This window comes from Mastomys coucha, unplaced genomic scaffold (genome assembly GCF_008632895.1).
Source record: "Mastomys coucha isolate ucsf_1 unplaced genomic scaffold, UCSF_Mcou_1 pScaffold6, whole genome shotgun sequence".
Classification (NCBI taxonomy): Eukaryota; Metazoa; Chordata; class Mammalia; order Rodentia; family Muridae; genus Mastomys; species Mastomys coucha.
This window is the reverse complement of record NW_022196912.1, coordinates 94277234-94302719: the sequence shown is the minus strand read 5'-3', so window position 1 is coordinate 94302719 and position 25486 is coordinate 94277234. Positions and strand designations below refer to the sequence as shown.

The 25486-nt window shown below is 42.6% G+C and overlaps 2 protein-coding genes across 11 annotated transcripts in view; one reads left to right on the top strand and one right to left on the bottom strand.

Annotated features, from left to right (window-relative positions):
- The window catches only part of Rad51b (RAD51 paralog B), a 509707-nt gene extending 499741 nt beyond the window's left edge, over nt 1-9966 (bottom strand). For 5 of the 6 annotated variants that reach the window (XR_004114553.1, XM_031357180.1, XM_031357182.1 and 2 more), the window contains exons 1-5: nt 9921-9966; nt 8755-8864; nt 6670-6775; nt 4611-4724; nt 1763-1879 (exon numbers count right to left, since the gene is read on the bottom strand). Coding sequence is in view for 5 of the 6 variants with exons in the window: in XM_031357180.1 (XP_031213040.1) it covers nt 1763-1879; nt 4611-4724; nt 6670-6753 (315 nt within the window). In the remaining variant the exon portion in view is untranslated. Of the gene's footprint in view, nt 1-1762; nt 1880-4610; nt 4725-6669; nt 6776-7191; nt 7239-8754; nt 8865-9920 lie in introns of those variants that run through there. The other variant, XM_031357181.1, reaches the window with a different exon arrangement.
- A 1000-nt stretch (nt 9967-10966) lies between these two features.
- The window catches only part of Zfyve26 (zinc finger FYVE-type containing 26), a 63477-nt gene continuing 48957 nt past the window's right edge, over nt 10967-25486 (top strand). For 2 of the 5 annotated variants that reach the window (XM_031355555.1, XM_031355551.1), the window contains exons 1-10: nt 10967-11065; nt 11543-11820; nt 13486-13564; nt 17376-17465; nt 19801-20323; nt 21325-21446; nt 21986-22150; nt 22298-22386; nt 23460-23623; nt 24702-24902. In XM_031355555.1, the coding sequence (XP_031211415.1) occupies nt 11627-11820; nt 13486-13564; nt 17376-17465; nt 19801-20323; nt 21325-21446; nt 21986-22150; nt 22298-22386; nt 23460-23623; nt 24702-24902 (1627 nt within the window). In that variant the 5' untranslated portion in view covers nt 10967-11065; nt 11543-11626. Of the gene's footprint in view, nt 11066-11524; nt 11821-13485; nt 13565-17375; nt 17466-19800; nt 20324-21324; nt 21447-21985; nt 22151-22297; nt 22387-23459; nt 23624-24701; nt 24903-25486 lie in introns of all 5 variants that reach the window. The other 3 variants (XM_031355553.1, XM_031355552.1, XM_031355554.1) reach the window with 3 other exon arrangements.

Genomic DNA, 25486 nt, shown 5'->3' with positions numbered 1-25486 from the left:
AAAAAAAAAAAAAAAAAAAAAAAAAAAAAAATTTAAAAAATTGTGTAAAATGTAATTCTGGCACCATCTGGTGGTAATATATGACAACAACAGCCCTTTAATTAGTTTACCCATTCTTCAACTATTTATTCTACTTATTTATTTATTCAACTATTTATTCTACTAAACATAGCAGTCTTTAAATCTCTCTAGGAATTTAGGAAATAAAAGATTCCCTAAAACAGAATCCCTATCTTTAAGAAAAAAAAACATTTAAATTATGATTATAAGAACTATAAGAAACTGCTAGGAATATAGCTCAGTGAACCAGACATTGCTTGAAGCCATGGGTTTGATACCCAGCACCTCACAACGCATGTGCACTCACACACGTGTACACACACACACATACACACACACACTCACACTCACACTCACACTCACTAACATACAGCATGTCTGCTCTCAGAACTTTGCTTCCAAACTTTTCTGGCAAGTTCTTACAGGCTCCACAGCCACATACACCAACACAGCTTTCAAAGAAGAGGGCCATAGTGTCCGTGAGGAGCCTCATCTTCTTGAAACGTCATTCAAATGGCACAGCCCCATTTTCCCTTCCCTGACACTGAGCCGGGCATGGCTCGCTTACAATGAAGAGAGCCTGTCATAAGCAGTGGTGTGATCACCAAGGACATCACCACTTCCACTGAGAGAAATGAGCGAGAACATCATGAGAAGATACAGGCAGGTGTGAAGGCCCCACCTAGGGGAGAAACACCACAAAGCAGCAGCAGCCAGCCAGCTGTGTGAGGGAGCCTCCTAGGAGTCAACGTCTCTGGGCTTCTTAAGCTGTGGCTGACTGCAGGCACTGCCAACACGACTAAGCTCAGACACTCCCGAAGGCACTGAGAAGTCAGTGTTTATTGTTGCTTTAAGCCGCTTAGCTTGAGGATAGCTCAGTGTACAACAATATAAGATAGCACAGCAAGTTATCGCTTCCTAGGATCAAACGCTATCAATAGCAGGAAACAAAACTAACTGGCTATAGTTTAATATATTACTTGCTCAAATATTATCAGAACTGATTCATACTAGAAATCTACAAAGTAGAGATCCTTTCTTTAATTCACTCAATTGTTTCCTAATACTCCTTCATAATATTCACTGTTGCATGGGGTATAAGCGTGTGTCTGAATTCATGCATGTGTGTGCATGGGGTGGGGCCTGAGATCAACACTTAATGCTATTCTCTACTCCTGTGACCCTATGCTCTGAGCCAGATGCAGCTCCTTTCCGCCACTCTGGTATTACAGATACACACCCCAGCACCTGGCTTCTACATGAGTGCTGGAGACCCAGGCTCAGCTCCTCACGGCTGTGATGGGTGCTGGAGACCCAGGCTCAGCTCCTCACGGCTGTGATGGGTGCTGGAGACCCAGGCTCAGCTCCTCACGGCTGTATGGGTGCTGGAGACCCAGGCTCAGCTCCTCACGACTGTGGAGCAAGCATAAGGGCTCAGCCTACTCAGCCACCTCCCCAGACCCAATACTCATCACTCTTTAAAGCAATTCAAAGGAACAAAAGCCCAGACACAGCTAGTCAGCCAGCAAGGATTTATTTAATATCTCTATTTATAAAGCAACTACCATGATCCTGGCAGGACCACGCCAGCCAAGTACTTAGGACTTAATTCACTTTTCATGAGGTAATTCATGCTTTTTTTTTAAATTAAACATTCCTCCTGGCTCTGATACTTATAGAAAAAGGTATGAGTTTCCTTTACCTCTGTGAGAGATCCACAAGGCACACCACCGTGCAGAGCTTCATCCAAAGCACAAAGGGTAGTAGATAGGAACGCTGGCGAGAGATGTGCAGACCTTCGTGTCTTTAACTCGTAAGCCTGTACAAGATAAGCATCACGTCTCTTTCAGCTGCTAATCAATCAAAACCACAAACCAAATCTGTAACCACAAGCCACCCTTCTTTCCTCTGTTATTCATTTGAACAGTGAGTATTTACCCAGTGCCAGTGACTATGGGATTAGAACGCTGGACGGCTACAATGTTAACAAGAGATGGAGATTTACAGACTACACCTGACCCAGACCTGGTTGTCTAGAGGGCTTCTCTCAAGAGTCAGCTGCCTATGCAAAACTCTGAATCCACCGTTAGATAAGCAAAAGGAACACAGACATTCCTGCCAAAGAGGCAAGAATATGCACAGAAAGATGGAGAAGCGGGAAAGCGGCGGAAGCTAAGGGAAACTGCAAACAATAATTAAACATAGTTCACTCGGGATGGCTGAAAGGCAGACCATGAGAGCAGTGTGGCAGTGATGGGGCTGGAAAAGCAAACAGAGGCCTCACGCCCAGAGCTCTAGGATAGAGGTAACATGATCATATGATCATTTCAAACATAGGATGATTTCTGAAGCACGGCTTGAAAGAGGCTGTGGAAGAGATGAGAAATGACCCCTAAAAGATAGGTATACCTATCACTGGAGCCTGTGTGAAGAAGAGGTCTGCAAATGTGACTAACGTAAAGACCTTGGGATGAGGAGATAATCCTGGACTATACAAATGCTAACAAAAGTATACATCTAAGACAGAGGCAAAGGCAGCTTCACTGGAGAAAAATGTGATGGGAAGATGGAGCAGAGAGGGGGAATGGCTACAAGCCAGGGAATGCCTCAATTCCAGTTCCTCAACAACTGGAAGAGGCTAGGAAGGGATGCTCCCCTAGAGACTCTGCAGAGGGTGTAGTCTGAGCCAGACTATGAGGCAACAACTTTCTCTTCTTCAAATTCACCCATCTGTGGGAAATACTACAAATTATCACAATATGGTTTTATGTGTATGGGTGTTGTTCCTACATATATGTCTGTGTACCACATGCATGCCTGCTGACTGAAGAAGCCAGAAGAAGGCACTGGATCCCCTGGGACTACAGTTATGGTGTGAGTCACCATGTGGGTGTTAGGAATTGAACCGGGGTCCTCTGGAAGAGAAGCCAGGGCCCTTAACTGCTGAATCATCTTCCCAACACCACAAATTATTATTTTGAGAAGATTCTAAAGTTGGCTTAGAATAGCAGTTCTCAACCTGTGTTGAAAACAACCCCCAAAAGGCTACCAAAAAACACAGATATTTATATTATGATTCAAAACAGTAGCAAAATTACAATTATAATGTAGCAATGAAACTAATTTTGTGGTTGGGGGAGTCACCACAACATGAGGAACTGTATTCAAGGATCGCTGCAGCATTAGGAAGGTTGAGAACCACTGACTTAGAAGAATAGCTTGAAGATGGATAGATAATACTAGAAAGTAAGACACATATCAGGAAGCTATTCCAACTATCCCAAGGATAATAATGGTAGTGTGGGAAGCATACAGAAGTAGAGATGAAGACAGAGTACTCACAGATGCTGCAGAGCCAATCCAAGGGTTTTAACATGACAAATTCTGTTTCCTTTTAATTTTAAAAGCACAATCTGAAGGCGAGTGATCCTAAGGATGCTCTCAGCACACGAGAGAACAAAAGAGTGAACAGCGAACTCAGGCTACCCCAACTGGCAACTGAGAAAGGAGGTCTGAGGAAAACAGCGGCTTTGTCTCGCCAGAATTAAGTCCAGTGGCTCTACAGTCATCTTAAATTGCTAGATGCTGAAATATATGTGACAAGAAGTCCAAAGAGCCTCCAGACGCTTCACCAATGGTCATGGCAGCCATGGCCACAGTGAAGCCCCTGTACCAAGTCACCTCTCTGGACTAAGCCGTCATCTACCAAGACTCCTTCACATACAAGGCGACAGTTCAAATTGTGGGTCCTTTGTGACCGACCTATGGAGCCACTTGACATATCTACCTCAACATCTAAATATTTGCCATTAGACAATCAGATATATAAAGAGTCTGTCAGACAGTTCATCTTTGATTGTACTAAACCCAAGCTGTCATGACTGGTGGCAACCAGAAAGAGGTGAGATGGTGTTACATTGGAGGAGTAGCTGGAAGGGGCCAGGGAGTGTCTCTTTGCTTCTCTCTTTTCTTTCTTTTAGGCTTTACTCTTTTATATGGAGTATCTTATCCGTGAGACTAAGCCTATTTCCTACAATTTCTCCCTCCCAAGCTGCTTTCAATAGCAATCAATACTCCAGCCTCTGCTTCATCACTACACTAACAATCTGTTACAACCACCATCTGCCCAAAACACAGTAACAAATACTTTTCGAATGTTTTCAATGTGCATTCAAGACCTATCCTCTTCAAATACGCCGCTTGTATCCTTTTATGATTTACTACTTTTGGAATAATGTCCGAAATCCTTAGCTTGTTTACAGGACCCCACGCTGCCTCCAGCTTCTCTCGATGGCTGCATCTTTGCAACTCCCCTCTTCACAGTGTTCCACTGGCACAGCCTAAGCTAGTCGATGAACAAGCACCTTCGCAGAGTCTTTGTGCTTGCCATCCCAATGGCAGACCCTCCCCGGCCCCACCTCTATCTATCCCCAATGTGTTCGCCTGTCTCCCCCATTCATCCTTCATGTTTTAATAAAGCATTGCTCTCAAGAGGGAGCTCTCTTGTTCCCCAAAGTAAATAACAACCCTTCTTGTTAAGTTACACGAACCGTTTGCATCTGTGGGGCACAGGCCTTGCTTACAGTATGCAGAAGCTCCTGGATACCTCTATAACTCAGGCCAGTCACTTTCATAAGTTCTAGTGGGGAAAGACTTAAAAAGTCCTAAAAAGACAAAAAAAAAAAAAAAAAAAAAAAAAAAAGAAAGAAAGAAAAAGTAAAGAGAAATGGTTTAACGTGCATGCGTAACAAAGATACAAGAATTAAAAAGAAATGCTCATCATGGGCTTTTTTTAATTTCAAAGAAAAGCAAATATAAAACAGAAAACTTTTGGTTGTCATTGTTCATCTCTAGGCAGAAAATAAATTTTATTTATTGCAGATATATGCATGCCTCTTTTCCAGCCTACAACTGAGCTTCTTCACACTTGCGTGCCCCTTAACGTGAGGCACAGTCTTTTTTCTACTCTATTACACTCACAGTCTCCAGATGGCACGTATCAGTGTCTCAGGAGATGCCCCAAGCAGCATCATGAACAGCACCCCAGTCCAAGCGTTTATGAAGACTGCACTTGAGTTTAGGTCCAAATGTATGCCCAGAAAGAACAGGTCAGAAAGTATTTGAGGCTGGATGGTGATGATGCACAGCACTCCTCCCAGCACTCAGGAGGCAGAGGCAGGGGGGGATCTCTGAGTTAAAGACCAGTGTGGTCAGCAAGTTTCAGGACAGTCAGGGCTACAAAGAGAAACCTGTTTCATAAAAAAAAAAAAAATAATAATAATAGGCTAAAAGTTAACTCAAAGAAAAGTATTTGACAACTAAGAGAATACTCATACTCTTAAAGCCATTTAAAACATAAACATGATTATTAAATGTATTAATAGAAGAAACAACAGTACCCTTTAAAAAAAATCAATCCCCAAAAAATTATATGTTGTGAAAAATATGTTTACTAAAGACAGGAATCCTAAAATAAAGCTTTAGTCCTATTTTCCCTCTTAAGAGGGACTTTCTTCATCACTATACTTAAAGATGTAACGTGGGAAAGAAAAAAGAAAGAAAGAAAAAGGAAAGGAAGCTGGGCAGTGGTGGTGCATGCCTTTAATCCCAGCCCTTGGGAGGCAGAGGCAGGCGGATTTCGGAGTTCGAGGCCAGCCTCATCTACAGAGTGAGTTCCAGGACAGCCAGGGCTACACAGAGAAACCCTGTCTTGAAAAAAAAAAAAAAAGAAAAGAAAAAGGAAAGGAAAAAGAGCAACTTCTCTTGTATACATTTAGGAAGCTAAACGGAAAAATATACTGCTCAGGGCTATAACTCAGGTGCAGAGCACCTAAGCCTGGGGTTCAATCCTCAGAATTAGTAAATCATACTAACAACGCTGACTGTTAATCTCAGACATCCACACTGTAATCTCAGTTAAGTCATATTTTTCAAGTAATGATGAAAATAATTTTTAAGTGGATTAAACTTCTCAGGAACCCCCGAGAAGATGAAAGGGGTATTCTTCCTTATGTTATAGCTATTCTCGTCCTAAAATACAAATATTGGTCTTCGGTAAATAAAATTCCACTGGTCTACAAAGTGAGTTCCAGGACAGCCAGGGCTACACAGAGAAACCCTGTCTCGAAAAACCAAGAAAAAAAAAAAATTCCAGCTGAAATGTAACCTAAACCATGTATGGAAAGCACCATTGTTTAACATACTTTTGTCTATCTAAGCTTTTATTTTCTGTCTGTGGAGGTGAGAAGTCAATATTGGGTACCCCCCTTCAAACCATCTCTGTGGCCTGACCTCTGAAGCAAACTTGGAGGTCATAAGTTAGCTAGATTGGCTACCTAGCAAGTCCTCTAGTCTCTACTTCCCTGGAGTTGGGAGTTCAGGTACACACTGCCAGGCCTGGCTTTTTATGACAGTGTTGGCCCCAAAGCTCAACTCTTCATGTTTACAAGGCAAGATGTTACTGACCCATCATATCCCCAGTCCCGCTCTCCGTCCCCCCTCCACCCCTGCCCTACAACCCTAAATCTTTATAACCCAAGTTTAACAGTTATTAATTATACTTAAAATTAATTTGCACATAAAATTTAAGTAAAAATACATGAATGTTACCTGACAGTTAACAATCTGATATCTGTGTAAACGGTCACACAGCTCTGGAGATAAACCCACTCGTCTTAGTTTCTTGCTGCTCATATTTCCAGGTCTCCCAAAGAATCTTGAAAAACATAAGAAAAGAATAAAAATGATAGTGAACAGGTCATACAAGACACCCTATAAAATAAAGTGCTTCCAACTTCTCTTTGTGCAAAGCAAAACATGGAAAAATGCTAATAAAAAAGTAGGAAAGACACTTACTTATCAACCATGGATGCAGAGAAAGTAGGCAACCTCAAAAAATACATGCCATGCAAGCTTTTGATATTACTTGACTTTAATAGCACTTCACATTTACACAGTAGTCTAGTTTGCCTTTCGATGCTGTGATAAAACACTGACCAAAAGCAAGTTGAGAAGAAAAGGTTTATTTGGCTTACAGATGACAGTCCTTTGTCAAGGAAAGCCAAGGCGGGAACTGAAGGCAAGAACTTGAAGCAGAAATGGAAGCTGAGACCACAAAGGACTGCTGCTTACCGCTTGCTTCTCCAGCTTGCTCACCAGGCACTCCGGCTCACGAGGAGGACCACTGACAGCAAGCCAGGCCCTCTTCCATCAACTAGCAGTCAAGAAAATGTCCCCACAGATTTGCACACAGGCCCACCTGATGGAGACAATCTGTCGATTGAGATTTCCTCTCCTGAGTGTTGAGTTTCAAGTTGATTACCATGACTAGCCATCACTTATAACATTTTAAGACATTGAGTGTTATTAACAAATTTTGTTTGGTTATGTAATCTCTAAGATGCCATTTCCAAGTGGTGGTACCTGCCCTTAATCCCAGCACTTGAGAGGCAGAGGCAGGTGGATTCCTGAGTTCGAGGCCAGCCTGGTCTACAGAGTGAGTTCCAGGATAGCCAGGGCTATACAGAGAAACCCTGTCTCAAAAAACAACAACAACAACAAAAATGGATTTCTGAGTGACAAGTCTATACTGAACTGTAACAAAAATGAACAGAAATCTGCTAAATATCAACCATGCTCCAAAACTTTATATTTAATATTCTTGACAGGGTATAATAAAAGTTGAACTGTCTTTTTGTCATATGAGGAAGCTAATGTGCAAATGTCAGCTATCTCACTGTCATCAGAAAATAAACAAATAAATACCAGATTTAGAGTTTCATCAGCAGTTCGCCTCTGAGACCTATACTCTTACCCAGTACTACTGTAGGACCACAAATCTTATTTCACTGTTGCTTTTTCTTTAAAAGTCAGAACAAATCTCAATCAAATGTTATCAATAACATTCTTTATTATACTAGCTGCTTACTGTCCCATATAGAGTTAAATTCTGTTCCTCTTAAAGCTTAGATAGCTCATGAGACCATGAAGTATTTGTCTTCAGGGAGTTAGAACCGCTGTAATCCCTGTAATGATGTATGCAAAGCAGAGACTGTGTAGCTCATTGAAATGGCAATGTATCCTCCAGAAATAATAGAAACTCATTGTTCCATGGAATAAAGTGATAATAATCAATAACTATATACAAAAGAACAAAACTATACACAAGAATTAAGATTCCTACTACTAACGTTATAGCCCGACTACTTAACACTTAAATTATCTGAATTACATTAAATGCCTCTCCTCTCTCTCTTCATCACCCATCTTCTACGCTCCTCTCTCCTCACAAAGCCAAAATACATTCCCTCTATTTCCTTCAATTGGAATTTTTGTTTCCTTAAGAGGAAATTTACCAACATTTATATTTAGGCTATTCTATTGCCTAGTGCTTTTCAGATAAGGTAGTTCTAGGCAATAACATCATTTAATGAATAAGTTCAGGCCCTCAAACAACAAAAACAAAAAACACCCACAAGTCCAATTAGAAAGACCTTAGCAATAACCACTTTGATTTAATAGTAGTACTCTCACCACTTGCCCTCACTTCTGCTTGTGGCTTCAATTTATTTCCCTACTCTCCCAAACATAATATAAATTCTGCAAATGCAATATTCTCCATTCATTTGTTTCTTTCACCGATATTTCTTAAGCACATGCTATGTGGAGCATATGTCCTCCCTTTTGCATACTTACAATTGAAGAATGAAGAGACATATATTCCACTAACTACCTCTATGCAACAAGTATTGTAATTGCTATGTACACGTGCTGCTGAAGCAGATAGGGAGAAGTCTCGAACTGGCCTGAAAAAAAAATTAGGTTGCATGTCACAATCCTACTAGAAGTAATTCCCTTAAAAGTCAGTTTCATTGCTTAAAATGCTTTACGAGACCATCATATGACAACTTCCAAAATCTTATAATCACATTTTTTTTTCAACTTGAAAAGGTGATCCCTTACTTAACTCTCACTCAAATATAAGATTGCAAGGCACAATCAGATTTGTATCCTTGGCAAAGTTGTTCTCATATGTAAAACTAAGGTGATTCTAATTTCTACTCCAGAATTGGTGCCTAACACTCAAGGTAACCAATCATTATAAACATGTGATTCTTCTAACCGGACCATCCACAACGTTAGGTTAGGTTACTCAAACACATATATTTCCCCACACAAACTCTTCTCCAATCAATCGCTTCCTCTCCAGTGCTATTTCCACACTTTGCACTTATTTCTTCCTTAATCTGGTCTGTGCGTTATTATAGCGTAAGCCTGTCTTCCTGAAGTGTACGTCAGCGCGTACGTGGGTCTCGGAGACAGATAGCATCTCAAAGACTGAGCTTCAGTTAGACGCACAATAAAAATAGTGAAGCAACAAAAACCAGCTGTTTTGTGGGGGCTCAGGGGCTAATTTATTTATCGGGCCCTTATTATGCGCCAGACACTAAGTTTTAAATGCTTCGAATGTGTTTAGTAAACACGCGAACTATCCAAGGGGTAGAGCCAGCATTCGAATCCAGAGATCTGACTCAGGATTCCGCGCTCTTAACACCACAAATTTGACATTCCCTAAACTTGCCCGGATTCCTAATTTGCCCAAAAGCGGAGGGAGAGATATCAAGAGTTAGAAAACCTGACGCAGAACGTCCTAGTAAAACATGGAACATTCCAAGCATCTCTCGCCTCTCTAGAGGAAGTCGGAAGCCCCATGACCCCGTCCGGGTTCCAGGGACGAGCCCCGTTACAGAGTACGTGCCCAATAGCAGGACTCTCCGCGACCCGACAGTCTCCTAGAGGGAGCACGAGATAATGAGCACACTCTCTTCCCCACAACTGCCCGCCTCAGAAAACTCCAGTACCGGGTCAGCAGCATCGAACTTTCAAAGTTTCCCCCACCCTCACACAATTACCCGCGAAAAGTGCGAGCAGCAACATCTGGGGCGCTGGTTGGTTGGTACTCTGGCGATTTAACCAATCAGAAGCAGGAAAAAAATCTCGGTTTAGTCCCGCTGTATTTTGGGACTTGTAGTTCAGTCTCGAAACTAATCCTCCTTTGCAATGATTGTCTAAATCGAGAGGCAGAACCTTTCAAGACGAATGTGAAGCAAGGAAAACCTTGACTAGAAATTCTTTTCCTCAGTGAATCGCATTTTAAAGTTATTTCCTGGGCCAGAGAAGGTTCTTTTGTGTGGCTGAGTGGTTGGAGAAAGGATGAACAATCTGCCCTACTCCCATTTGGGGATGAGAGCTTTGTGTTTTCTTTGAATTTTTCAACACACTTAGATGGTGAAAATGTCTGGGAAATACTAACTAAAGCGTCTCAAACTAAAATATACATTGAAAAAAAACACTGAGTTTAGTTGAGAAAAATAAAGGAAGTCAAGTAGGTTTAGTATTAAAACAGCTGCGTTAAGAAAAACTAATAAAGAACTGACTTGATTACTTGAAAAGTCTTTGCTCACTCTTTGTTTTCGTTTGCAACTCCTTTGTACCAACCTCAGCCTTCTGATGGACATATAATTATATAATATATATGATATATACACGATGGAATTAGATAGGATAATGATATAGGGAGATCCAGAACTCCTGTGCCTAACCCATCATCTGTCACTGGTTGGCACTGAGAAAATGTTGACATTAAAAAAAAAAAAAAAGACGGTGGCGGGTTGGGGACGTGAAACACAGATATTCCTGGCCCCAGCTCCCCCGAAGTGAATAACTGAAGGTGTTGCGAGGAGGAGCAGTCACAATTAGGGAGGGTCCTCAGCCGGGTAGCTAGCGGATCTAACTTCCTCAGCTTCACCAGAGCAATCAGGTGGTATCACGTGACTCAAATAAACATGGCACTTGATTTGCATCTTGCTTTTCCTGAGCCAATAAGAGCGGCGCTCTCTTTCGTCATCGCCGCCCCTTCCACCACTCCTCGCAATGGGACCTGTCACCTGACTGGGATCAAACATGGCTGCTCTGAACGTGAAAATGCATTCGACTTCGGGAGCAGGTGAGTGTAAGGCGCAGGGACGATTGCGAGGGTGCTGTCCGCGACCCCGCTAGGGGGAGCATCCCTGTCCCCCAGCCTCCCGGCTCTGCAGTACAGTCCCAGATTGATCTCCTGATCTTTAGCCCTCTGCCTTCACAGAAGGCTCTAACCAAGGGAGTTTTCATCCTTACCAAGGCATCCACCCACCTAGAGATTTGTAGTCTGACTGACAAAATGTTCAGGAGGGAATGCGGAAGTAAATTTATGTGTCTGCGCCCCAGGCTAACACAAATATTAAGATTATTATATGTGTGGTCTGCGTTAGGAGATAGGATCCACCCCTTAAGGGAAAGAGACGGCTCTCAAAAAGAGATAGTAACAGGTCAAATTAAACCCAAAACAATCATTAGAAAAGTAAGTTCTGCCGTTTCTTTCGGGCCAGGAGCTGGGTGGTTTATCTAAAGTTTCGTTTCTTCTCAGCTCGTGTGTTGTTTCTAGGGGGTACTCCACGAATGAGAAAAATGAGAATGTATTTCGCGTAACGCCTCTATTTTCTATCTACCTGCACTCTGTGCTGGGAAAATGAGTTACCCATTTGGAAAAGAGGAAACCGCTACAGAGGAGCAGCTTTTTGAATTTTTCTGTGAGTGCCTGCGGAGGGGAGACTGGGAGTTGGCACAAGCATGTGTACCTCAACTACACAAGGGACAAGGAGAGATCCCCCAAAAGGTGGAGGACATACTACAGGCGCTGGTGCAGTGTCCCATTCTGCTAAGGTAAGCGATCCCCGCTCATACCTGGATCTCAGAGAGGAAGATAATGGCTCAGTGTTTGTACTCTGGTCTTTATGCCCCCAATCAGCTACTTTCTTAAAAAGTTAGCAGACGTGGAGCACATTTCAATATTCTGATGTTTTGTCTGTGTAATGTATTTTACTGTCATTGTACTCCAATGGCCATGAGTTACCCTCTGCAGCTGAGTTTAAGCCTGGCTACCGAAAGGATCCTGAATATCATTTCTTGTTTGCTATACATGGAAGGATGGCCTAACTGCGTTCTGTCTCCAAAAGACAAACCCTCTTCACTCCTCTTGCTTATAAGACTGATGCTGTTGTTGCTCTAACAAAGAATTGAAAATGTATCAACTTAAACTGTTTTATTTTGAAATAATCATAGACCCACAAAAAGCTGAAATATAATAGAGTTGGCACAAGCTTTTTCCAGCTTCTCCAGTTGTGACATCTCATTCAGCTGTACTAAAACAGCAAAACCAGGAAAAGTACATTACTATTAACTACAGTAAAAGAAAAATCTTACTTGATTTTCTCCACTTTTAAATTTATATTTGCTTTTTACTTGTAATTCTATGCAGTTTTATCCATTCAGGGGCTGATATAAGCCCACTGTAATAAAGATACAGAAGTTCTGCACACTGCACATGAATCCTCTCACTCCTTGCTACTGTACGGTATATTTACACTATGACCCCTTCTTGCCTCATGAGAACCACAGTTCTCCATCCTAGATCTTAAATTAAGTTATTAACTAGTGCCATAGGAGCCAAAATAATACCATATTCTTTCTCTCACTTTAACTGTTCTGTTGAAATCCTGTAGAAGGAAAGAGTGAGCACATAAAGACCGGAGAAACAAATGACTCTTGTTATTTCCCCCCCCCCCCCCATAAATTTGAGTTCTGGGCTATTACTGCCCAACCTACTGACTTCAAGTAAGGCTTATAAATTCCTATAACTGTATAGTTATAAGTGAATTTCTATGAACTCCCTGTTTTCTTTTATATTTGATTCCTTTTCTGTGTTCAAAAGTACACTTAGGATCTGAGTATGGTAATTTAACCCATGCATCCCAGCTGAGGCAAGAGTAATGCCAGGAGTTCAGGGCCAGCCTGGACTACAGTATGAAGCCTTATCTTAAAACAGTGAAGGACAGTGTTTGTGTTTGTGTGTGTGTGTGTGTGTGTGTGTGTGTGTGTGTTTCAGATAGCATTCATTACGGTGATTCTCTCTGTAGGAGTATACTTAAAAATAAAACTAAGTCAGGTATGGGGAGGCTATATCTACAACTCCAGACACTCTGGAGGCTGAAGCAGAGGAAGATCGCCTGAGCCCGGGAGTTCCAGACCAGCCAGCAGAACAACACTGCAGCTGGGAAGCTAAAATACAGTTAGATAAGGTGCAGGCATTAAGGCAAGCTAGAAGTTACGTGGCCCTGTTTTGTTGAACTGTTACTTACAATTGAGACTTTCTCACTAGGGCTTACCTGTTCAGATCTGAAGTGGGCTGACTGAAAACTGAACTGTAAATCCTGAATCACAAACGAGGAAGGGTGCGCTGGAACTCCTATTTTACTAAATCTTTCTTTTTTCCTTTCTTTCTTCTTCTTTCTTTCCTTCTTTTTTTTTTTTTTTTTTTTTTTTTTTTAGATGTGGGCCAGACATCAACCCTCAAAGATTAGCCTGGCTCTGGCTTCTTGTATTAGAAAAATGGTTGGCCCCAGAAAAGGTAAGTGGGTTTACATTTAAATTTTTCCCTGAGGCCAGGTCTGAGAAGAACTTAGGAGCTCGGAGATCTTCCTTCTATCTCTTACTTCCTTTATTTGGTGGTTGGTTGTTGTCTTTCTCCGCGCTGACTGTGGAAATTATTTGCTCATTAATTTGCCCTGGTGGCTTGGCATACCATATATCATTAGGAGTGATGCTGTTTTGTTAAATATCTCTAGGAGTCCTGCTCTTGAAGAGAACTTTGTGGAGCTCAGTGGCTGTGCCAAGATGGGTGGGGCATGGTGGCACAAGCTTGCCATCCCAGCTACTCAAGATCCTGACAAAGAAAATCACTTGGCCTGGGCAGCATAACAGGACTGTGTTTCAAAGAAAAAGTGTGAGAGAATCTATATGTGTGTGTGTGTGTGTGTGTGTGTGTGTGTGTATGTGTGTGTGTGTAAACAAGGAACATTTGACTCAAGCGACATGACTCTGGGAAAGCCAGAAATGAAACCAAGATCTGCTCCCCCTCTACCCCATCCACTTTCGACATCATAATTATTTTAGCCTATATGAACTTCAAAGTAAGAAATTCAATTTTTGCTGGGTGGTAGTAGTGCACACCTTTAATTCCAGCACTTAGGAAGCAGAGACAGGAGAATCTCTGTATTTTCTGGTATACAGAGAAAGTTCTAGAACAGCCAAGTCTACAGAGAGAAATCATGTCTCAAAAAAAAAAATCAATTTTTAAGTATTTATCATTTTGCCTATTTTTTTTTGTATTTATTGCTTTCACATCAGAATTAATTTTATTATATGTAAATACGCTGTAGCTATCTTCAGATATTCCAGAAGAGGGCATCAGATCTCATTATGGATGTCTGTGAGCCACCATGTGGTTGCTGTGATTTGAACTCACAACCTTCAGTAGAGCAGTCTGCGCTCTTAACCACTGAGCCATCTCTCCAGCTCCAGAATTAATTTTATGTTTATGTTTTACACATTTGTCCCTCTCATGACTGTCCAAAAACACCAGAAGTTCTTGTTCTAAATGTAACTTTTTTGTTGTGATGTTGTTATTGTTGTTTTTGAGATGGGGGTTCTCCGTATAGCCCTGGCTGTCCTGAAACTTACTCTGTAGACCAGGCTGGCCTTGAACTCACAGAGATCCACCTGCCTCTGCCTCCTCTGCCTCCTCCACTGGGATCAAAAGTGTGTGCCACCACTGCCCAGCATAAATGTATCTTTTAGACAGAGTTTTAGAAGATTGTCCATCAAAGAGAAATTACAGAAAGACTAGCAGAAATAAATAAGAGAAGCAAAATTGTAAAACAGTGAGATCTAGGATAAATAAGAGTCAGAACTGAAGAGGGGAAAAGAGAACAAAATGAAGTAAAGTAGAAAAGAAGATTCCATAGCATCTTTGAAGGGAGGGGTAGAGCGAGGCTTTGTTACTGAATAAGGATCCTCCCATTACAAACATGAAGTCCGTTGAACTGACTGACCTTTCCCCTTTAGGGAAGAGGTCTACTTGCTTACTTGTGGCTTCACTGCTCGCTTATTCTCGGGAAGCTTGCTCAACACTATCAGGTGCTGCGTTTCACGTGCCGGCCTCCTTAGCCTAGCCTGGGAATGGTTCTTGTTTTGGCCAATATCAGACAGATTATCTAGTTCTTCAAGCTCCAGGGATCTGCTTCTTTAAACAGTTACAGGAGTAGTTTTGTTGTTTGGAGAATTATAGAAGGACCAAGTCTCCATGTGCATTTTGGAATGCCACAGAACCTGTTGTGGCTTCATGCTCTAGAAACTCGAAGCAGCTTATTTTCCAGGCTCCTACCGCCTGTCAAGAGCTCTGCCTTTTAATTGTTAGTTGAAACAATGATGCTGGGTTTATCTCTTTATTCACTTTTATCTTCTGTTTCTTTTATCTTGCTGTGGTTTAGGCTTACAAGTGTAAGCATGTGTATAAAGGTTTAACTACAGCAATGTTTGCTGATAAGCTGATTCTAAAAGCGGAAAACTAGAAATAACACTCACGTCTGTAGTTCTCAGGATTGGTTATTAAATAGAAGCTTGTCTATATGTAATAAATACACTATGCCATTGTTCAAAATTATATGGTAAATGGATTTTTCAGTGTCATTAGTAATACTGCTTTGTAATTTTTTCTACATCAAAAATGTATTGCTGTTTTAAAATTTTCATGTTGGAATGATTATAAAATACACCTTAGTCATTTCACTTCCAGTTAGAATTATTTTTAAAACACATAGCTGCATGCATGCCATGGGTTTCTTTGATTTGGAAGTGAAATATGGTATCCTGTGCTAGGCATGCTTGCTAAATAAACATTAGATCCCTCCCCTTTGTTGTTGTTTTTTTTCCAGTAACTGATATGGAAAGGATAGAGAATACCAAAATCGTGGTTGGATCAAAAGAGAGTTATGAGGGCAACTGTTTTGCACATAGCAACAAAAAATCCTGATGGAAAACTTGAGTGATTTTTGAAAAAGAAGGAGTCAAACATGGTATCATACTCATCCTAGCAGGAAGGAAACAGAGGCAAGAGGACATAAGGCAAGCCTGGGCTAGACAGCAAGATTATCAAACATGGTGTCATACTCATCCTAGCAGGAAGGAAACAGAGGCAAGAGGACATAAGGCAAGCCTGGGCTAGACAGCAAGATTGTGTCTCAAAAAGGAAAAGGCATATGAAATGGACAAACGTTGGAGTTTGAGGCTAGTCATTGTAGGCTTTAAATGGTGTATGTGTGTGTGTGTGTGTGTATGTGTGTACATGTACATGTGCGTGTATACATATTCATATGGAATATGTACATGGAATGGCTCGTGTGTGTGAAGAGGTTGTCAGTATCAGGCCAATTGGGTGTCTTCCTCTGTCCATCTTTTTTTTTTCTGAGATGAAGTCTCGGTGAACTTGACACTCATCAATTCAGCTGTACTGGCCATCCAGAAAGCTCCCAGGATCCTCCTGTGCTGGGATTATATGCATTCAACCCTAGCTAGTCATTCTTGTTTGTTTTATATTGTGTTTACATTGTGTTTGGTTTTAGGTATATGAGTCTCTTGTCTGTGCATCTCAGCAACTGAGCTATTTCTCCAGTACAGATTTGGGGATTTTTTTTGTTTTTGGTTGGTTGGTTTGGTTTGATTTTATCTCAAAATGTAGCTCTGCCTGGCCTAGAACTCACCATGTAGGCCACACTGGCCTTGAACTCAGCGATGTCTGCCTGCCACTGCCTCCAGATTGCTGGGACTAAAGGCTAGAATTAATGGTATGCACCATCACACCCAGCCTTTCTTTTAATGTGGATGCTAGGGATCTAAACTCAGGTCCTCATGCTTGTGGGGCAAGCACTTTTTCAACAAGCCACCTTTCCAAGCACCTGCATATTAATTTAAAGAGAGTTCAAGTTTAGCCAACTTTATTTCCAAAGTAAAGAATCTAAAACCATATCCAGGAAAGACTGGAGAGATGATTCAGAAGTTAAGAGCACTGGCTGCTCTTCTAATGGACCCAGGTTCAATTCCCAGCACTCACATTATAGTTCACAACCATCTATATAACTCCAGTCTCAGGGATCTGACATCCTCTTCTGGCCTCTGCAGACACCAGGCATGCACATGGTACACAGACATATATAAATCACCCATATACATAAAAATAAATCTTTTTAAAAAAATTTATCCAGGGAATTAACTGCTAAAAGTACCTCATCTTAAAGAAATATCAGAAATAAGATAACTAAAGAGAAATCGTATTTATTACGCAAAGCATATGCCTCACCTCTAACCGCTTACTCTTCCTCTAGAAATTACTTTCTACAGTTTTCCGGAGAAAGCTTGAGTTTCTTTTTTTGTCAGAAGACCTCCAAGGTGACATTCCAGAAACCATCCTCAAGGTAAGACTGAGGGCCTCCGGCAGTCACTCAACAAATTCAACTTCAGGGGGCAGTGGGTAAACAGGTCTCTAAAATGTTAGCTACCCTTTGTTTTCAGAGAAAGCAAAACAGGCCCCTCCAAGGGTAGTTTAAACTGAGTTATCAACTTACCTGATTTTGGAGTTCTGAAAGCAGATTGCCCAGCAGTACAAATTGTAACAAACAATCAATTGTTCTTTGCATTTCCCCTAGAAGGAACTCATTGCTTGGGTTTAATTTAAGATATTTGAATTGTTGACCAGTAGATGATAGAGAATTCATGGAAGGAAAGGAACTAGTATTGGACAGAGTTGGCTTTTTAACAGATACATTGATATTTTCTAGCTAATCATTGCAACAGCCCTCTAGGGGCAGATTCCAACTAAGTGTTCTCTTGTATATGCCGGTAATCAAGAATTTGAGGTCAGCCTGAGCTATGCAGCAAACATCTGTCTCCATTGCCACCCCCCAGAAAAAAGTTAGCAATTAATAAATGAATGATATAGATGTAGTTATCTGAATTTATAGATACAGATAGATAGAAAAAAGTTAGCAATCAATAAATAGATTATATATAGTTATATCATCAGTTGCTACTTAAGTGCTCAAGACTCAATACCTCATTTCTTTATTTTAATTTGTATTGAAATTAAAATTGTAATTAGCATTGTTTAGGGGCTTGCACATTCTAGGCCGTCACTCTGTGTTTGATCCTCACCCCAGCCCATTGTTCTCTCCACACTTACTTGACACTGTTAGCAGTTAAGGCATAGTCATGGTAGGACTTGCGTGAGAACTGACTTGAATGAGTTCAAGGGCTCATGAACTTGAAATTAATAAAAATCCATCCCTGCGCAGCATCTATAGATGTGGAGAACAATGCACTTCCCTTTCTCCTTCAGTCTGGCTAACAGTATCAGGCCTTTTCCTTTCTCCTTCAGTCTGGCTATACAGTATCAGGCTTTTCACAGTCTAGTTCAGGAGGCAGAGCTGATACACATATGAGACTCTCTTTTTTCAAAACTGGGTTTCTCTGTGTAGTATGGCTGTCCTTTGAACTTCAGGCTAGCTTTGAACTCACAGAGATCCACCTGCCACTGCCTCCTGAGTATTGAGTAAGGGCATACACCAGCAGGCCTGGCTTATGAGACATTGTTTTTAATAAACTATATTGTACTCATTTAATTGTGTCAAAGGAGTGTGGATTAGGATATTAAGCGAGAGCCTCTGATGTATGTTGCTGTAACTAGATACCACAGGCTAGGTAGTTTGTAAAACAGAGATTTCTTTAGCTCGTGGTTTGGACACTCTGAAGAGTGACATAGTGGTATCTGCTCAGCATCTGGAAGAGCCTTCTTGCTGCACCATGACGTGGCAGAGGGCATCACAAAGAGAGAGGGGACAGGTGTGCTAACTCAGGGATCTCTTACAAGCCTGGGAATAGCCTGGGAATTGGGCTTGTGGTTAGACTCCATCTAATCTTAACTAGCTCCCAAAGGCTCAGTCTCCATGTACTAACACATGAAATCGGAGATTAAGTTAACCAACACATGAACTATTTTTGTTGTTATTTTCATTTCTTGAGACAACATCTTGTCATAGCCCAGGCTGGCCACAAACTCTAAATTGTGTCTCAGCCTCCCAAGTGCTGGGATTCCAGGTATATGCCATATATCTGGGTACTGACACAGGAACTTTTTTTTTTTCATGACTTACTTTTTTTTAAAAGGTTTGTTTATTTTATTTATATGAATACAATGATATAGCTGTCTTCAGACACACCAGAAGAGAGCATCAGATCCCATTGCAGATGGTTGTGAGCCATCATGTGGTTGCTGGGAATTGAACTAGGGACCTCTGGAAAAGCAGTCAGTGCTCTTAACCTCTGAGCCATCTCTCCAGCCCCTGACACAGGAACTTTTAATAGGCACATTCGAAATATAGCAGAAGGATCTAATGGGCTATACCTTAAAATGTGGACAGAATTCAAATCAGTAGTTGAAAGCTGACATGTAGTGTTCTTTCAAAAAATAAGTTGAAGTGCTTTTAGGTATGCATAATGCCTTGCCCATCTGGTCCTTAATCTATAGTCCTTAATTTAGGTCTCCAGTATACATTTTGGGGAGAGTGGGTTAAGACTTGGTAACTGGGCTGTAACTAGAGTGTCTTCCCCTGAGACTTTCGTAATGGTTGATTTGGCTCTTCTGTAAAGAGCCGTGAAGAGTGGCTCGCTAAAGAAATGCCATAGAAATGTTTGCTCCTGCATACGTAACCGTCTGGGTGACCACCACAATCCCTGTCTTCATTCTCCACCTAGGAGCTGTTTGAAACCTTAGCACAAGGCCCAGCGGGCAGTATACCTGACAGAAGTCAGAGGTGGGAGTCCGAGACCCCTCAGCTCAGCCCTGAAGCTGTCTCCACGCTCTGGAATCTTCTGAAGCAAGCCTCCCGGCCCGCCCAGGCCCTGTTGGAGCTGCTGCTTGAGGAGCACCACAGTGCCAGCCTCTGTCCCAGCCCTCTGCAGAAATCACTGCTGGACCTCATCCGAAAGGCATTGCAGACCCTGCGGGTCCCTGCCTCTCAGCCCGCTGGAGTGGCCGATGCTGTCTGTGGAGCCCTTCAGGCTCTGTGCTGCACTGATGAACTAGCAGAGAGTGAATGGCGTGTCCTGTGTGAGGAGCTGTTGGAGACCTGCAAGACTGAGGGCAGTCCCCTGCAGGAGGAACAGCTGCTTGGTTGCCTGTTGCACAAGGCTGGACGGAACCTACTGTCCCTCTATGGCCACACCTATGCAGAGAAGGTGGCAGAAAGGCCACCAAAGGCCACGCTTTCAGGAAAAGGTGTGTTCTTCCACCGTTTCTCCTTCTACTTTGGTAATTGCAATATCCTCAGCCATTCTGAAGTTCAGAAGTTCAACTGCTATATTTGCTTATTGTCCAAGACAAGAGAGACTAAGCAAGAATATGTGGCATATTTCATAATTGTCTGTCTGTTTGTTTGATTGATTGATTAAATCAGAGCTAAAAAACAAAAAACAGGAAGCCAGGTGGTGGTGGTGCATGCCTTTAATCCCAGCACTGAGAAAGCAGAGCAGGCAAATCTCTGTAAGGTTGAGGCCAGCCTGGTCTACAAATCGAGTTCCAGGAGAGCTTTTTGGTCTCAGAAAGGATACTACTGCTACTGCTGCTACCGCTACTAACAACAACAACAACAACAACAACAATAATAATAATAATAATAATAAAATAACAGCAGCAGAAAAGAGCTTTGCATAAGCTACTAATAAGAGTAAAGCACCATTAGGATAAAGTGTAAACAGCTGGGTTTAGCTTTTTACAAGAGTCTACTCTTGGGCCAGAAAGATCGGTGGGTAGAGGCACTCGCCACACTAGTCCAGTAATCTGAGTTTGATCCCCATAACCTATAAAAGTGGAAGGAAAGGACAGACTCCACAACACTGTCCTCTGGCCTCCATAGTAAACACATGCACACACATCATCATCATCCTTCTAGGTTTTGGGAGGGTTTTTTGTTGTGTTTTTTTGTTTTGTTTTGTTTTTAGTTTTTTTGGTTTTTTTGAGACAGGGTTCTCTGTGTAGCCTTGGCTATCGTGGAACTCACTCTGTAGACCAGGCTAACCTCAAACTCCCAGAGATCACCTGCTTCAGCCTCTCTAGTACTGGGATTAATGGCATGCACCACCACTGCCTAGCTAATAAATTTTAAGTAAATAAATCCAAATGCCTAGTCTCACATCACTTGGTTTTCAGTGTGGACTGTAGCATAGAAAAAGGACGCTTGCCACTAGTAATCTTTGTGGTGTGATATTCTGTCTTCTCAGATCATCCCGATCCTGAGCGGACAATGCTGGCCCTGTTCTCCACTCCTGACCCAGCCCGTGCTTGGAAAATGGCCTTTTTCTACTGCCTGAGTAACAACAAACACTTCCTGGAGCAGATCCTTGTAAGTCAAGCTTAATTACTGTCCAACATAGAAGAATCCAGAACTCTGTCCCACTTGTGTATCCAACTCCTACAGCCTAGTGACAAATCCTCTGGTTGTCATCCTGCAGCCCCTAGAGAGGGAGGCCTTTGAAGATCAGTTCTGTTCATGATTGATGCTGTAGCCACTGTCATTCTGTTAAACCTCTAGTAGGAAATAAGATGTTGGCTCTGTGTCAGCTCTCTGGAAGGCCATGGCAGCAATGCTAGGTCTAGCTGGCAGAGAGATTTAACAAACCCCTAAGTCTTGCCTTCCCAATTACAACTGGACTTTATTTACGTCAGCAGATATTTCTGAATCCCATCTTGTAGTTCATGTGCTATGTGAGTAGATGGGGTCACAACAGAAGGTTATCCCTCACTTCAAAATTCTTACAATGTGCTTTGGGGACATTTATTTTTATGTAACTATTTGTATCATTATCGGAATCCTGTCCTTATGAAGCTGGAAGTCATTCTTTCCAGTTTGGGTAGCCACCTATGGTGACCTTTGGCTCGCAGGTAACAGCACTGACCCTGCTGAAAGAGGAAGATTTCCCAAGCCTTGGATACCTGCTTGATAGAGAATTCAGGCCTCTCAGTCACCTGCTCGTGCTTCTGGGCTGGACACACTGCCAGAGCCTTGAATCAGCAAAGAGACTACTCCAGACTCTCTACAGGACCCAGGTATCTCAGTCAGCACCTCACGGTCCTCCAGAAGCAAACACCGTGGGGCTGTGGGCCTCCGGGCCTCCACGGAGCTCAGTCTCCTAGGCAGCCACAGTGTCTGATGCCAGGAGCCTGAGTCAGCATGTTTCTTCTGCATTGACACAGGACCAAGGCCATGATGAGCTTCTCGGGGATGCCTGTGAAGGACTGTGGGCTCACTTAGAAGTCTTGGAGTGGTGCGTACAGCAGAGCAGGTATGTTCCTGTCAAGCCATCCCCTTTCCTACCCTACCTGGGAGCACATTCAATCCTGTGTTCCATTTCTGGAAAAAAGAATGATACTATTAGCCAGGTAGGAATAATTGTTCTGTGTGGAGAAAACATAAATAATGATCAACTTCCATTTGCAACCATTGTGTCATAGCCAGAGGACAATCCAGAGTCTAAAAGAACAACAGCTCATAATCCCTAGGCATGTACTGTCGGCCATGCATTGTTCTAAGCCCTTTAGAAGATGATCAGTCCTCACAACATTCCAGTGAAGTAGATCCCAACAAGATTCTCCCTTTAAACATGAGACACTAAGGGCCACATGTGGTGGCTCACTCTTTTAATCTCAGTACCTAGGAGGCAGAGGCAGGCTGGTCTCTGTGAATTCACAGGCAGCCCATTCTACATAGCAGGTTCCAGGAAAGCCAAGGTTGTTACATAGTGAGACCATGCCTCAACAAACCACAACCACCCACACAAAAAGTGAGACACTGAAGCCCAGAATTGTTAAATAATCTGTACAGAGTGATACAGCAAGTAAATTATCATCCATATTCTAAGCCATACATTATTCTGGATCATACGTTATTCAGCCTATGTTCATTGGGTGTATATGAAACCCTGTATTTTCCTGGTCACTTAGCCCAGATCTGAACTTTCATTTAATTCTTTGTTCATCTCACCAGTGCTCAGAAAGTAAATTAGTCAGGGGGTGAGTGGGGAGGAGTTCTAAATCGAAGTAAAACAAAGAAGCTTATTTCAAAGCTACAGAGCATATGGAACTTAGGAACATCGATCACCAGGCCTTCTAAGACACCACTAACCAGAAAGGCTCGTCCTAGAACTTTTCTAGACAAGTATCTTATTTGGTGGATATAATTCCTTCAGTGTGAATAAATATCATCTTTTATCCTAGATCTAGTAAAAGATAGTTTGAGAAAGTGAAACCTGAAGTATTATAGGTCAGAGAAGAACAGACTTGTCCCTCTGTCGCACATCAGTATAAACTGCCTCCCTAAAACTGCCTCCCTCGCCACCCTCCCATCCTTCCTTTCCAGCAGCCTCATACCAAAGAGAGAACTCTTGTGTCACTTACATGGTGGGGACAGCCACTCAGTGCTCTACTCTCTCCATCACCTTACAAACCTTCCAGCCCTCAACGAGGAAGAAGTCCTCAAGCTGTTACAGAAGGAGCCAACCAAGGACCTCCAGGGAGAGCGTGGTGAGTTGGCCAGGATTCCCTCAGAAGAGTCTCTCACACGTCCCTTGCAGTAAGAGATTAGTCTAGACATGGCTGCCAGGATACCTGCTAGGCAGTTGGTCCAGCATGTATCCTCTGAAGTATTGCTGTCCCCCCACGTCTGATTAGAGGATGTAGTAGCATCCATCCCCTCTGCCACCAAGGTGTAGGGAATGCCATGGACATACTCCCATTGTTGCCCTGTGGAATCATGTCAGGGACCAGCTAGAGTATCAGTGAAGCCATGCTGTGAAATGTCTTCTGTATTCTCAGCTCTGTGGAAATTCTTGGTGAGTGTACTTGATGCTTCATAAACTTCGGCACAACACATTTTGTGCCTTCTTCAGACTCTGTTAAACAGAGCAAGAAGTCTGGAGGAAAGATTTGCCAGGAACAATAACAAAGCCACTCTTTAACCTTTGGGTTTTTTCTTAAAAATCCAGATCCTATGAGTGGGCTCTTTCTCCTTGCTGAATGAAAATTCTGCCACAGTGGAGTCACATTCTGCTCCACACGTCAGGGAACTGTCTCAGATGAGAATTGATGTCTCCAGTCGGGAGATGTTACTTTGGTTTACTTTTCAAGAGAACCTGCCACAAACCTATGTCACCACATTCCTTTTTCCCTCCCCCACCTCCAAAAAGATGGGCAACTTGTTTGGCAAATCCCCACCCCCACCCCAAATAGAATTCTGACTCACACCTACAAGTGCAAAGGCTCCCAAAGATTAGATTTGGCCCCTGAACCCACTGAGATATACTTGGAGCTTGGGACTTAAACTTGAGAAGGGACAGCAATAGGACCATGGCTGGGATACAAGCCATATGAGGTAGAAGACAGAGCCCAGGCAGTGGAGGCCATGCATCATATAGAAGGAAGACTGATAGGGAAAAGAAAGCAACGGGGACAAAGCTGGTGTTGACTAGAGGAAAGACCCGGAGGGTTGCAGTTCAGACAGGCAGGAGGGTAAGAGCCACAGGCCAACCCTCTTTGCTTCAGCCATGCTTGCTGCTCGTGCCTTAAAAGGTTACCTCTGAACTTCTGTGTTTCTATGCTTCAGATACCCATGATGCCTCAGTCCCTGAGCACCTGAGCCAGTGTCAGAGCCTGACCCTCTACCAGGGCTTCTGTGCCATGAAGTATGCGATCTATGCCCTCTGTGTGAACTCACACCAGCACTCTCAGTGCCGGGACTGCAGAGACAGCGCCTCCGAGGACCTGGCCTTGGTGGAGCCAAGCAGCGATTCTCTCCCCTCCCCAGGTACAGAGCTCCCCGGCCCCTGGCAAATGCAGACACCTTCCCCAGCAGCTGTTCTGTGTGGTTACCACTTCCTTCCAGGATGGAGTACCATTGATTTGAAAGTGCTCAGGAATAATTGTATGCATTTATCAACCTCTGCATCAAAAGGACCTACTTACATCTTGATGGATCTTACTCTGATCATCTAGCATAGTATTTGCCAAGTGCTTATCTTTTTGTAGCTAGATACCATAGTGAGAAGAGCATTTCAGGGGCTGGAGAGATGACTCTCTGGTTGGGCGGTGGTGGTGCACACATTTAATCCCAATACTCAGGAGGTAGAAGCAGGAGAATTTCTGACTTGGAGGCCAGCCTGGTCTACAGAGTGAGTTCAAGGACAGCCAGTCATGCACAGAGAAACCCTGTCTCAAAACAAAAACAAAAACAAACAAACAAAAAAAACAAGACAAAAACCAGAAAAACAAAACAAAGCAAAAAGCACTGGCTGCTCTTCCAGGGGCCCTGAGTTCAGTTTCCAGCACACATGGCAATAACTATAGTCCCATGGGATCCGATGCCCTCTTCTGATGTACAGATGTGCATGC